The sequence below is a fragment of the Dicentrarchus labrax genome, unplaced genomic scaffold (assembly GCF_905237075.1).
Source record: "Dicentrarchus labrax unplaced genomic scaffold, dlabrax2021, whole genome shotgun sequence".
In the NCBI taxonomy this organism is placed as follows: Eukaryota; Metazoa; Chordata; class Actinopteri; family Moronidae; genus Dicentrarchus; species Dicentrarchus labrax.
Genome location: NW_026136715.1, coordinates 17,518,395 through 17,533,593, shown reverse-complemented (window position 1 = coordinate 17,533,593; position 15,199 = coordinate 17,518,395). Strand labels below are relative to the sequence as shown.

General features: G+C 40.2%; 1 protein-coding gene across 4 annotated transcripts in view; it reads right to left on the bottom strand.

Annotated features, from left to right (window-relative positions):
- The window catches only part of clstn1 (calsyntenin 1), a 37,228-nt gene extending 29,456 nt beyond the window's left edge, over window positions 1-7,772 (bottom strand). The window contains exon 1 of one of the 4 annotated variants that reach the window (XM_051426354.1): window positions 7,456-7,772. In XM_051426354.1, coding sequence (XP_051282314.1) covers window positions 7,456-7,537 — 82 coding nt within the window. In that variant the 5' untranslated portion in view covers window positions 7,538-7,772. The remainder of the gene's footprint in view (window positions 1-7,455) is intronic. The other 3 variants (XM_051426356.1, XM_051426355.1, XM_051426357.1) reach the window with 3 other exon arrangements.
- Window positions 7,773-15,199: the final 7,427 nt, after the last annotated feature.

Here is a 15,199-nt window from a genome sequence, read left to right as displayed (position 1 = left end):
TCCAATGTGATTAGCACTGCAACTTTTGTCCTTGTCTTGTGAATGATTTACAAACAATAGATGGTCTTGTATGGTAAAGGCTCAATTGGCCTCACCTCTCTTTGCATAGAAATACTGTGTTTTTCTGTCTCTCTCATGTGGGAACAACAACATTCAACAATATAACTACATGTACTAAATGTAACTCAAAAGCAAACTTTCAAGGTTTAACTAATTTTCTGTGGAGGCATGTATTGAACCGTTTGTGACATCGTCACTGACTTCTTTCATGACCCCCCAAAAAACAGCTGGACATACTGACCATTCACATGGAGACAAAAACAAAGCCCCTTTACAGCCGGCAAGCTCTTTTATTTAAGCCTAACCTTTACAGTTTGACCTATTAACCGTGATGAAATACTTCCTGCGAGAATGTTAGGGCCACAATAGGTACTACTAATCCTGAGATTCAATAGGACGCCTGTACACACTCTCTCCCTCCACACCACTGCTGTGATGCCTCTTCCTCACGGAGGAGGAATAAAATAATTCTGCCTCCCCAACGCTTACCAAAAGCTTTGCAAGTGTCTAGCTACTGTATAACCCTGACTACTGCCACGAAATAAACCAAACACGATGACAGCAGACTGTTCACGGGCTACTGGTCACCCTGGGAGAACCAGAGAAATGTACCACAGCTGTACAGATTGTAGCAGCATCACTGCAGCAGATGATCAGTCTGTAATTATCAGATGAAGCCTGATAAAGCCTGGGAACCTCTGAGGGTGTGTTGTGTAATGATGATGATGATGCAGCCAAGGGTCAGGCCTGTGACACGTGGAGCTCTGCTCCATTGATTTAGCTCATATTTTACATTTTTTGTCCAACAGCCTGCAAGCCTTCCATCTTCTTTGATTACATGCAAATGTGAAGCTCTACTACAGCCCGCTGTAAGGCAGCTACTGCTGAGCAACACTCAAGTCCTTAGTGCAAAAATAATTCAAGTATATATTTGTAATCATTGTATTACTTAGTGAGTTACATTGTTATGTCCTTATTTTTATAATATACTATAATGCGTACATAAAAACCAACAAACTACTAAACTATCATACTGCAAACAGTGTGAAACTGTGTAAATAAATGTTTACATATCATATACTAAACAGCTGGTGGTTGTGTTAAACTTTGATTAACAATACTGTCTGTACCAGACTACGCTCCAGTACAAGTGTTTGATTGCCCAGAATTATGAATAAATTAAAATTTGTAGCAAAGCCTGCCAATCAAAGGCAGCATAAGAGACAGCACAGTCTACAAGCAGAGTGTGCAGGCTGTCTTATTATTGTCAGAGACTAAATAAAGCCTCTCTGTTGCCAGGTTGGTTTTTCATATTTGTCCCATTAGCTGTAGCAGTACACTGAAGAAAGGAGAAGGAAGTTTCTGTGCTCAGGTGATAGTCAGGCCTTGGGGTGTTTCCAGGGAGACGGCAAAAGAAAAACAAGAGTTTGGAAAATCTGAACAGCATAAACGGTCAAAACTAAATTACAGAAGAACAGGACAAATGTACCACTTATACCAACTATAGAGAATGTGAGTGCAATGGACTGATTTCTATGATTCAAACTCTACGTGCTTGCCAGAAGCTAGATTTTCCTGGTGGACAGGAGCGCTTTCAACAACAACCACAGGGCCCCTTCCTGGCAGTTTCGAAGGCAGCTTGAGGCCTTATTGATGTTAGAGAGGAATATCCAACAGAGACAAACAGAACTTGCAGCCAGATAGGTGAAGGTATGAGATGCATGCAAATCTGAGTTAAGTAATGACTTCAATCATGCTGGGTGAGTGGCTCTCTTAATTCCGTGTACCAAGAATAATCAATGAACAATCTGCTCACGGTCTGAAACAGCAGGCACACTTCTCTGTTTGCCTTGCCTTACAAGCTCCTCGGCTTGTTGATGCAAGCCATCACTATCACAGACTGGGGACTGTTCTAGGCAGCCTTGAAGACCCTTAAAGGAAACCCAGACCTCAGGGGCCCTCACTCCCCAAACACCCCGCTCACACAGGAGCGCCTCTCAGTTGCCCTGCCAGGCAACAACATTTGTTTGTCCTCTACGCAGTTTCAACCACCCAACAGAACGAACACACCCTCGAAGACCGTAGTGCTCCTCTGAAGAGGGGGTTGGGAGCCGTAGAGCCTTGAATGCAACTCAGTCACCTCTCTGTGTGAACGGCACAAAAGAGCCAGTGAGAGTGGTGAAGTGAGAGTGAGACGGCTAGAGTTCGGCACTGGGTGTAGCTGACCTGCGGCAGGTAACGTGCTCTCTGGTTACCCGTTTCCCATGGAGCTTGAATCTTAATGTGGACACGCCCAAATGTGAATCTCTCTGCAGTGCCAATTTCTCTCCTAGAAGTTACGGGGCTCAAGAGACCTCCAGAGCCAAATAAACTGCAGACATGGGTTGAATTAAAACCTAAGATCTATTTTTTATTACAGTCTTCATAAAAAAATAATGCAATAAAATGTGCACCATTGGCTATTACTTTCAGAGTTAAGGCACTCAATTTCAATATTAAGATTTTAATGAAGAAAAAGGTTATTTTTGCTATTACATCTTCATCTAACTAAGATGCTGCTTTTATAAAATCATGTAACTGACTAAGCTTATTTGAGCTGATCTTTTTACTAAGCTATATCATTACACAATATGAGGATAAATTCATTAAAATCCTGGATATTCTGACACTTTCTCACATTGGTGTTTTCATTTCTGAATATTACGTTTTGCTCTACACTTGCACTCAAAATGCAAACCAAAGAAGAATCATGTGAATGTAAAGTCCTTGGTGGTCAACATAACTTCCCAGTCATCTGGCACGACTTAATATTCACAACTGAATGACCCATTGTTGACAGTTCACTGACTCCATTCAGCCCGTAAAGGCACCAATGAGAGGAAAGTCACCACCGACCCAAATTGAGTCCAGTATTCTCATGGCCTATCTTTCCAGCACTAACTGGCAAATTTCCAAATCGAAGCGCTTCAACAACTTAGCACTTTCGGTGGATTATCTCATATACACATTCTTCAAGGGCTTGAGTCGCAATCCTTCGAACAGTGACCACATTGTGACATTCTTAGTCAAGATCCTGACCCTGAAGTCTGGGCCTAAGAGCCCTTTGTTCCCCTGAGAAATCTCTGAATAAATACTGAAAAAGTTTAAGAGTTAACTTGTGGGAACAGGGTCTTTGTGTAGGGCAAATAAACTGTTGTTCAGGGCAATACAGGGTAAAATGTTTGGTAATGGTTCTTATGCCCACATAAGCAGTAATCACTATTAAATCCCACTTTAATAACAGTGCAAAGTTCCTTCATTATCTCGGCCCAGTTGTTTGTCAGCAGGATAGCTCAACAAATACATAACAGATTTTAATGAAAATTTGTGCAAATGTAGGCCATGACCCAAAGAGCGAGTAATTAGATTGGACTGTGGATAGCGCCACCATGCAACACCAATCTATGTGTGCTAGTGTTGGTCTCACCTATTTCTGCCTGAACAGTTTTCCCACTATTTTAGAATTTTCTTCTCCTTTATTCTTCCAACAAATCTTCATAGATTTTATACATATTCAATTGAGCTTGACAAAGTTTATACATTTGCTTTTTGATATTTCATTTTTCTATAATTGACAGCCAATATCTTGTGGGCATGGCATATCTGATAACCATCAACCAACTCTTGAAGACATTGTGAAACTGCAGTCAAATTTTATTAAAGTACACATAATAACTCTGAACATTCCTGCAAATGTCGATGCCATCTGCCCTAATATCCCTAGGCAGACTTGAAGTATTCTTCAAAATGCAATCCATCAGCCAATCAGAATTAAAGCAGCACATTTTTGTGAATATGCAATATCAGCAAAGGTATGTGCTTTCTGAGTCCTTTTTAGTTGTATCTGTGTTCAATGACTGATGAGCTGAAGCCATGAATCTTGTAGTGACAAGACACTGTGGAATACGGGGAGCAGATCACTGAACATCAGATGAAATAGGTCCTATCAATCAAAAACCACAGAGAGTGAAGGACTGATGACAGCTGACATTTTCTTTTTTGTTCCACCAGCTGATAAAGCCCCGACATGCTCAAAGTGAAACACGTGGAACTGATTTGCGGCTTTCCCGATGTCATCACATCAGCCTGTTGATATTTAATGTTACTCCTGATGAAAAACAAGTCTGTAAACTGACGCTGGATTATGGCCTACAACAGTGTTAGTAGAGTTGCATGGGAGAGGCAAACAATGCAGTCATTGTCATCTGAGCACATCCACATAGTTCTCTGTTTGCCATAACATAGCAAAATGACATACGTCACACAGATTGTTGGCAGCTCAAGGGTTTAAAATGTGGAATCTAAGTGTCTCCAACAAATAGGAAATGTGAGCATATTTATTTCCCCGGGGGTCAACAAGGTCCCTGATGGTGATCATCCTACGTTTTGGTTTCTGAGAACCTGTAATCAATAGACCTATTTGGGATGATTGAATTACATAAGCAAGGGCAAAAGGTTTTTACCAGTAAGGGTTTCTTCAAGGCCGATATCAATTATGTTATTAATAAAGTGAAGCTGTAAATGTAAATAAGCATGATGAATGCAAATTTAGACTACAGCTGAAATGATTAATAAATGAGTTGATATAACAAAAAATGCACTGATGGATGTTTTGAAGATTCATAATTATTCAATCTCTTTAAGTAAAAACACAAAAGATGCTCTAGAGCTATTTTTTGTGCATAAGAAGGAAATGTGTTAAGTATTTTTTATTCTGTTTTATTTATTTACACAAACACAAAATAAAGAGAATGTTTTAATGAGGTTGAGATCTGGGAGAAATCTCAAAGGTGCGCCTCATCACGGACCAATAAATTATACTTTATAAAGAAAAATATTGACCCGGTACATTGCTCTAAGCGTACCTGACGTGCAATTTTCAGTGGATCAATGTTAGGCTTCTCCAGTGACTGTAAAACAAGGAGGACTGGGAGAGAGAACACATCTAACCTGTAATATGTACTTCTTTACAGCCATGTGAGGAGAGCGCATATGTTAACTCAGCACCACACAAAGCAGGGGCATCCAATTTGTTCAACTAGAATTACTTAATTCGATGATGAATGAGCCAAGAAACTTCCCAGCAGCCAGCTCTTCCTTTGTCTGGCTGTGTGTGCACAGAGGAAGCTCATGCCTCTCAGCAGACCTAATGTTTGACTCTCCAACATGAAGACACCCTGCAGCAGCTGCTCATGGTAACAGAAAAGTAAACATATTACATGAATGAGACCTTGAAAACGGACGAGACGAGAAACTCCAAAAAGTGTCTTAAAAAATATCAGCAGCAGTGGACAACATGAAAGAGTTAAAAGCCTAGGATGCTTTGAAGCTAACAGGCCTGCCTCAGATGATCTGAGTATGCACCAGTTTTACACACACTGACATTTCCTTGCTGCCAGTGTAATGAATCACGTAGTTTAGGTAAGAATTTTGATGTGTATCAAAAACATATTTTTTCAGCATATCTCTCAAGGTGTGTTGTAGCCATGTCATCGGTGATTAATGTGTGTGTAGGCGAACAGCTGAGGAACACAACATCCAGTGCCAATGCTGTTAAATTCACCTGAATGTGCTGAAGCTCTATCTCACACTGCTTCTGTAGCCATAAAAACAAATCATTTGTAGACATCTAAACTGAGAGGGTTGAGGAATGAAAACAAAAAAAAGTATTTACTTCCTCATCTGCTGCAAGGTGGCTGGTAATAAAAGCCATTAAAACACAAAGCAGGACTGCAGGTGACGAGAGGTGGTGCACAACATACGCAAGTGACCTTTGGTTAATAAAAGATAAGCCCTCACCAAGATGGTGATTTCACAGGCTGCCTCCTTTGCTGATAAGGGCAGGAAAAGGCAGCAGGTGCACAATACAAAACACACACTTGGCTATAACATTAAAAACAGAAAGCCAGATTCACACACTACCCAGGACTAACTGCTACAGGCATTTCCCTTTTGATTGATGAAAAAATAAATTAAGTTACTGCTTTACAAATGGTAGCCTCCCGCTGCTGTGCATTCTCAGCTGCTTGACATGGCAACAGGAAAAAATATGGCTGTGTTAGAAGCCCCCGTGAAGACTTTTATGGGTGTCTATATCCCCTTCCAGAGTCATTATTTTCTTCATAGAGCATAAAACGGGTGTGACATTAAAAGAAAACAACACACACACTGGCCTCCAGCGTTGGCGGCTGCCCGGGCATGTTGATATGGCCAGTGACTAATAAGCACCTGCCTTTACACACCCTGAAACATGAAGCTCACACTGGGGGCGTCAGTGGATTTGAGTTCAACATTAAAACACAGTCTATAAATCCATGCAATGAGGGTGTTAATGTATGAGCAGTGAGCTGCAAGGAGGGAGGTGGACCGCCCTGCAGCAAATAAAGGCATGTCTCTCCTCAGTGTGTGATGGTGTCCATGGGTGACATTGCACATGAAGAGTGCTGTTACACTTTCTGTTCTCTGCTCATAAAAAGGTAGGCCCGGACCTAGGAGAGGGCTTTTTTTTACTTAAACCTGTGATCACAGCACATTAATTTTTAAATCCTCCGACAAAACAGGGGCTTGTGAAGAGGATCTGCAATGCGTAGCCAACCAAGCTCCATCCTGGTGCGACCACAACGTTGCCAAAACAAGCATTAGGCCTACTAATGGAAGAATTAACCTGCGAGGTTTAATAACACTTAATCTATATATAAAAAGAGAGGGGGTAAAGAAACATAGCATCACTCGCTTTAATTCAAATGTGCTCTAATACATTTAAAACCAAGATGAGTACAGAGAGTACCAGACACTGGGAAGTTAAAAAAACAAAAAATGTTACAAACTCTGCATAAGGTGGGAAATATGTTCAATCTTAAATCAGACTGTAAGGAAGCGACAAGAAGAGACAAGGACCCAAAAATAGACTGAATGCAGATGACAGAAGGGGGTCGTTTCGTGGCCTTGATATTATCTCCAAAGTACCCTACTTCGGGAATTTAACCTACGCTTTAAAGATAAAAAAAAATATCCCGCAAACATAATAACCGTAGTTGGAATATAATGTGTGATTTGCGGTTGAAATTGATGCAAGTATCGCGGGGTGCACTTGCTACCGGCGGGACATCCATCCGCTGCGGCTGCGGAGCTGACCATCCCTGAGCAGGTTATTGAACATTCATCCCTCAGGACCGCACAGGACCGCACAGCCCCGCAAACGTTTTCATTTCAACCGTCAACGTCTGGAAACAACCGGAAAGCTCCGGAGAACCGTTAACTCTCAACGTTTCCAAACCGCCGACAAAAAAAAAAAAAAAAACAACCTGTCTAAGAGACAGAGAAAACACAACGGGATATAAATCCCAGCTTAGTTACCTTTAGCTGCCTCCACCGCACATAATAGTCCGAGGACCAGTCCGACAGCGGATGCAAATTGTGTATTCCCTCGGAACCGCATCCCGACTTCGAGTTCAACCGCGGCGAAGTAAAAAACAACCTTCTTCTTCCCTCGTCAGTCAGGCGGAATGTTTGTGTAACAAGAAAAATAAAATCCAGAAGATGAGTGTCGGTTACTACGGTAGCTCTAAGATGGCCGTCGTCGCCACCGCCGCTCTGCTATCCCCTTCAATCACCGCTTCTCTCGCAGTTTTGCAGCTTGCTGCGTTCAGGGACTGTCGGACGTTAGTGAGACACGTTCCCAGCGCGTCTTTTTTTTTTTTTTTTAAGCACTATTTAGCCTATTGGTTGAAATGTGACCCCTTAGAGTCGTTACTTTTCAGAAAAGAAAAAGAAAGCATGTGATGAAGAACCAACATTTTTATATGCTACCACTCTACTGTACATCCCTCCCACCACAGCCCACCCCGCCCCACAATCACAACTTTTCAAAATAATAGCAATAATAGCAACAACAGCAACAACAACACAAGATAAAACAAGATAAATAAAAATAGGCTTGGCTCAGGGAGTATCTTAACACATCTTTTTATTTTGTACAATATTAGTTTCTTATACTCACCATCTCATGTCAAACACATTCCTAATCTTCATTTTATAAATTGTATTAATTGTCTTCCATTTGCTAAATTGTGGTTTTTCTGGTTTCAGCCATATTTTGTTATCTAAGTGCTGCTATTCTTATTCCCAGTGCACTAAATCATACTTGTTATGCATTCTTGCGTCCCCCATAACAAGTTGCTGGTTGTGATATTATCTAACCACCGAATCACAAAATAAACACAAAAGAAGGAGAATGCGCATGTTTATTTAGCTAGCAACTAGAATGAATCAGATGGTTATCTGGCCTACAAAAACCTAATGGGGGATATTTACCTTATCTTTGAATTTGAGATTTCCTTGTTTAAACTTACAAAAGAACCTAAAGAAAATGTTATTTTAAGTAAGACTTCCTGTACAGGAGCTAGGCTGCATTACAGTGGGCAACTTCACTGGGGCCCTGATAAAATGTTTCTGTCCCAGAGCAGTTTAATCCTACCATCCTACGGTAGGTCAGTTTTGTTTTCTCCAACTCTAGTTCCCAATATATCAAATGAAATATTGCTGGCAAAAATAAACAAACAATTGCTGTTAGAAAATGGTATGATTTAAAACACATAACAGTTCAGTCAACAAACTAATCACCAGGTGTTTACAAGCAATCAACCATTTCCCACCTCAGACTAAACTCTAATCTGGTTTGCACACCATATTTGATATGTTCTGTCTGCAGGTGTTTGCTGACACAGCTGAGAAAATAAACATCTGTTTTTTAATTGTGTGCACCACTGACATGAAACACACACACACACACACACACACACACACACACACACACACACACACACACTCACACGGGGTGCTGTAATTTGTCTATGACAAGTACATTGCAAAATCATTCACCTTTGCAAAATAATTATTGTACTGGTGAAAACACCAGAGACAGTTATGGAAATGTGTCCAGAACATTGTTTCATCCCTGAGAAAGTCTGAGGATGCATTTAAAGGTCTACTGTTTAATATTTAGGAGGGTTTATTGGAAAAGAAATTGAATATGAGATTATGTTTTAATTACCTGAAAATCCTGAATTATACAGGCCAATTAAAGTGTTAGAGTCATTTTCGTTTTCTAAAGCCTGCTAATAATAGGTCTCCCATGAACTAAAAAACATCTGTCAACCAAAAAGATACTTTTCTTGGGTCTTCTTCTTTCTTTTTTCTTTACCCTATTTAATGGTGAATGGTTTAAAGGGTGAAACATACATGTTCAATACAAATAAATATAAAGAGATAATACGTAATCATATAAAGTACTAAGTTGCCTTATAAAGTGCTTAGAGATAATAGTATCAGTAATAAGTCAGATCTACAACGTAAGTGTCCAGAAATCGAAGCTTCGGAGGAGAACCTGAAGGCAGCATGTGTCCAATGATGGCCAGTGACGTCAATACTTTTATTGTGGGAGCGCATGCAGCTAGTTTAGCACAGACGGCTAAAGTAAGACCGAGGGCGGGGGCCAAATGCCTTCTGGTGCTACCCAGTGGCACCCAGCGATCATCATAATGTATAGTGGATGCCTTTAACTCACACCTTATAGATGAAGCTCAGTGTTTCTGGTTTGTGTTTGAAGACAAAGACACGTTTGCAATTTAAATGTAAATGTGTTGTACACAGACATATAGGCCATACGATACAGCTGAAGGCCAGAAATGAGACATCTCCAAGGGTTGCACAGATGCTCAGGGTGGAGGCTACTGCTGACAGAGTGTGAACACATCATGCTGCCTTCAAGCCCTGAATAGATAATCCAGGCATGGTAAAATTGATATTTCAACAACATGACACTACCAGAATGTGACAAACTAAAATGTGTGAAACTGCTTATGTGCCTCTGAAGCCAAAAGTTTTTTAATCCTTTAGTCCAAAAAGGCGAGATGGGAATTGTAAATTTGAAATACATCCATGCTTTAATGTTGCCCCGAAGTTTATTCCACGACTTTCAGAAAAATCCGCCACATTGAAAGAGACTTGTATGACATTCAGTAAAAATGAGCACTGTATTGATCATTTATGAGTTAACTACTATCCTCAACCCGCAGAACAACCACACAACAACAAGTGCATGTGAGAATAGCGAGGCCTGGAATTGCAAATGTGGGTAGGGGCTGCTATCTAATCAACACCCTCAAACATGGTTAGCACCCCCGAGGAGAAGAGAGTGAAATACAATCAGAGAATTACTCACATTCACATCAGCTTTTTTTGCATAACACTGAGCAACCTTGGTATGGCTGCTAGTCATGCAAATTCAGACGTGTGTCTTTAATTTTATTTTTTGTGATGCTCTCATGAAAAGGTCAACAGTCCATAATGGAAAGTCTTGCTGTGAGTTTGTTGATAGAAGTTTAACCTGAGACCCTTTGTGTGTGCCATGCTGGTACAACTGCATATTCTCCACTTTACTTTTTTCCATATAGAAATGCAAATAACAAAAAATACATTTTAAGAACTGCCAATAACACATACATGTTGCAGGAATAAAGAGCAACCATTAGACCTCAGTGCAGTCTCAATAGCTGCAGTTATCATGGAGAAAGAGCGGAGAATGGACATAACTGTGTGAGGCCACAATTAAGTGATGGGTCTATAAACAGGGACAGTCTATGGGCATCAGTGCAGCAGCAAAGCTGAAGCACAATGCCTGTTTGTTTCCCGTTTGGCAACACATGAAGTGGCCAAGAGAAAGTGGAAGCCAGCCCCTCCCTCACAGATGTCCAGCACTCTGGGGTAGAGACAGGGTGCCCATTATCATATCTCTTGGGGACAATGGCTGGTGATAAGAGGGCTTGGTGGATAGGTGTGAGACATCAACGAATGATCAGAAAGGCGTTACTTCCTCCGGACGACCTCACCCACTGAGCGACTGCTGCTCTTCAGAGATTTCCGTGATAGGTGATGGTTTGTTGTCTGCTGAGGACGCAGACTTATTGGCTATCACTTTGCACTTTGTAAGTTTTGTATAGTTAGGGTGTTTTCTCACCGTTCTATGAAGCTGTCATCCTCAACACTTCGTTTTTGAAAACTTGCCATGAGACTTGTATTATATGAAACTAGGTCCCAGTTATTCTGTATTGTTCACAGTGGTTCGCTGTGAACAATTTCCATTTGAACTACATTTTACAGAAGAAATGTAGTGTGTGTGTGTTATGTGCACAACCATGTAGTGAGTGACAAAGTATATGTTTTAATTGTATACATTCACAAACAAATCTATCTCTCAATTTTTAAAAGTCTTATTAAGTCTCATGGTTAAATGTTTTGGTAGTTCAGTAAAGGTGTTTTTTGAAGTGTGAACATGTGACAAAAAAACGGAAATTGTTCTTTAAAGTCCTGTGTGTAGGATTTACTGGCATCTGGCAGTATAGTTGCAAGCATGAGTGAGGAACTATGGTGACAGCTTCAGGGTATCTCATGTGGAGCTGCAGCCAGTAGTTGATTCTATGTTGTAGTTCAACATAAAATCTGGTGTCAACTATTTAAATAGCCTTTCAATCGTTCACATCGTCTATTTTCAAGCAAAAATGTGGTTCCAGCTTTGAAAATTTTAATGTATCTTTAGCTTTTTGATAGATCAGACGAAATAAGACATTTGATAACATTACTTTGGGCTTTGATAGATAGATAGATAGATAGATAGATAGATAGATAGATAGATAGATAGTAGATAATAGATAGACAGACAGACAGACAGACAGTAGCTAGCTAGCTAGCTAGCTAGATAGATAGATAGATAGATAGATAGATAGATAGATAGATAGATAGATGACTGCTCAGCATTAAAAAACAATCTGACTTGCCATCCGTCTCAGACTTACTCTCGAGCCCCCAGACAAGGATTTGGGGATTAGATACACATACAAGATACAAACACATTATTTGGACGGTCGAAGGTCACAAACGCCTCATGGCTGCTCAAATTATTCAAAATCCTTCCACCTCAGTTTCCATCCTTCTGCTTCCGTAATACACCCTGCCAGTATGGACAGAGGGCGGATACACTGGGGGTTGAACGTATTCAGTCACTGGCCGTAGGAATCACGTTGTTGGAGACATAGTGGGCTGCAATCATGGTGGGTGGTTGGCAGCAGACAGAGCATGAAAAAGACATTGCTATCACGGGAATCAAAGTGGTCGTGACCATTAAATGCTTCTCGGTATTCTCTTTCCTGTCTCTTGTCTAGACTGCAGCTTGTGTCATTAACTGCTGTTTTCCTTTTCCTTCCCAGCAACCAGAAGATGTAGGAATTCCATTATCTGTCCCACTTTTCCTTTAATAAACAACGATTACTGGAGATAATTGCTCAGAAGGTAATTGTTTGGAGAGCCTTAAGCTTTTCATAATGACTTTCTTACATGTGAGTTTATTTTAATGATGTGTACAGGCGTAATATTTTGTTTATTTGTGTCTTCTTCAAAAAGGAGCAGCATACTTTTGAGAAAATGTCCCAATATTTAATTGGCTAACGGGAGGAGCCGTCAGCCAATTAAATCAGGATAATCCTATGAGAGCTATGCATGCCTATTTGCATCATCTTTATTTTACTCTCAATTTCTTTATCTGATAATCAAAAATATATGTCAAGAAAGCCTCAATTTTCAGTGAAAAGTTTTGTTAAATGATTAATTTCATATACAGCAAGTCTTTTTTCTGCTTCAGTACGGATGTCTCCTAGACTATGTTCATGAATACATTTTTAAAATCCTTGGCTGGGGGAAATTAAATCTCACTTTAGAAGTTCCGGATGTTATCAAGTTCTTTCACAGGAAATTTTTAAGCCCGTGGGTGTGTATGTGCAGGAGTCTGGCAACAAATCACACAGTGAACTGAAGCCATGCACCTTTAAGCTTCCTTTGCCGTCTAATTCATACATTCTCCACAGGGAACATTTTAAACCCTCTGTGATTGATTCCCTTCCACTTAAGTTTCTCTCATTTATCTTACAGTCTCTGCTGTTGCTCGTGGCCATTTATTAACCACTGGCTTCTTCCTGTGCACACACTTTCACTATGAACGTCCTGAAAACAGTCAGTTGTCGGTTTTAAAATTAATCCCACCCTCATTCAGCAGAAGCCATATTATAATTCCTGTCAGTACTACAGGCAAGTTTTTGCAGTTCTCCTCATGAGACAAAAATCTATTTATTTCCCTGTTTGATTTTTTCATTTCCACATTGAAGCTCTGCAGAATCCTGCTTGTCTATTTTGGTTTGTGAACAAAGAAGTTGTTGGGAGAAATGTTTTTAGATATAGTCTGACAGCTGTAATCTATATTCAATATACCTGCCTTATCAAGTCACTTTATGAAACATATTTCAACCGAAGCCATACTATTATGTTATAACACTCTTTGGTTTTTGAAGCAGCCTCAGTTTGGGTATGCCCATTTTGACTGTCAATAGCCAGCAGTTTCAGCTGTCTCTCTCTCCATTGTTACTGATATAAGGCCCGCTAAAAACACATAGCAGAAGTGAGTGGGAATCTGACACATTAAGGCTTGATAACCTCACAGAATACTTCAGTCCTCTCTACTGGGCTCAGGGACTCTGCAGATTAAGCTTTCAGTCAGCACCTTCAGCCACATCCATATGTATGAGAGCCATATTTTAGTTTTATCACCGCTATCAGATGTCAAACATGTTTGATTTCCATTTGCATTCATTATGGACATCCGAAGCAGCATATTAAATCAGAATTCATTAATGAAAATGTCTCTATTTGCCAACCATTTGTTGCGGATTCCTCCAGATGGGCATCAGGTTGCTTAGAGGAGTGTGGGTGCCATGATTTTGATGCTCTCCTTTTAAGACACTGGCCCCTGACCCCCACAGAAGGTCACCTCTGACATGCCATGGATAGGGTTCATACTGTGGGTCAAACTGGTGTCAAACTCTCCCCTCCTTAGCTTTATTGCCTCGGAGAGTTTAGGGAGGGTGCACTGACATGGCTGTCACAACGAGTCCAATCATTCATCTGCGAAAGGCAGGGTCCTTTGGTTCCCCAGAGACTCCCATTCTGAACACTGAAAATTAGGGCCCTGGGGATGACAGCTGATGCATATAGACATGTTGGACATTGTAAAGTTGTTGTGTTCAAATGTAAATGAAGTACCAAGAAAGGGTGTATACATGTAGCACTGTAGTCCAGTGATTACACGGCCACTTGTACCTCAGGGGGAGAGTTGGCATGGGGCATATCTGACCAAATAGAAATTATGATTTGATTTTACTAACACCTGAAGACTATATTAATGTTGTGACCATGTGTGAACACCTTTTACCAAGCAAGCAAGCAAGCAATAAATCTAAATTGTTAGCTAAAAATAATGGGTAAATTTAAAAACATTTGGCTAAAAGTAATGGAAAAACTTACAGAAAAAAACAGACAGGCAAAAGTAATGCGTAAATGACTGTTTAGTAGACTGCTCAATAGTTAGAGCCTAATAGATAGAAATAGTTAGCTAAAAGTATTAGATACATGTTAGTTAGCTAAAAGTAATGAATGCATGGTTGAAATACAGTAATGGACAAGTTAAAACTAAAAGTAACAGAAAGAATGGTGAAAAAACTGAAACTTCCAAGTATGAATGCAAACATGACAGACTCAACACTAAACAGTTCAAATATATGAAAAAAAAAACATTGTAACAAAATCCACTTTATATATAGTATCCAGTATCCATCCATCTATTTTAAAGTCAGTTTAAATGAACATATTTGGAACATGACGGGTGCTGCTGATGAAGTTCCTCTGACAGAGCTGTGGGTGTACAATCAGACAGAAAAGGTTGGAAACCGTTGCTGTAAACATACAATGTTTCGGCAAATCTAGCTCTCATTCCTGATGAACAAACATATTACTTGATATATAAAAAACCTGCATGTGTACACCCACACACCGGATAAAGCTAATAAGACGCAGACCCAAGACACATTACCCACTCACTGTAAAAAAAAACCCAAGTTGAGACATGTCTCTTAAATACTGCATCCCTGTGTTTGCGTATGGGAAAACCTGCTGTCCAGACAGTAAAGTGAGCAGTCTGCTCCCTCATTACCCTTGAAGG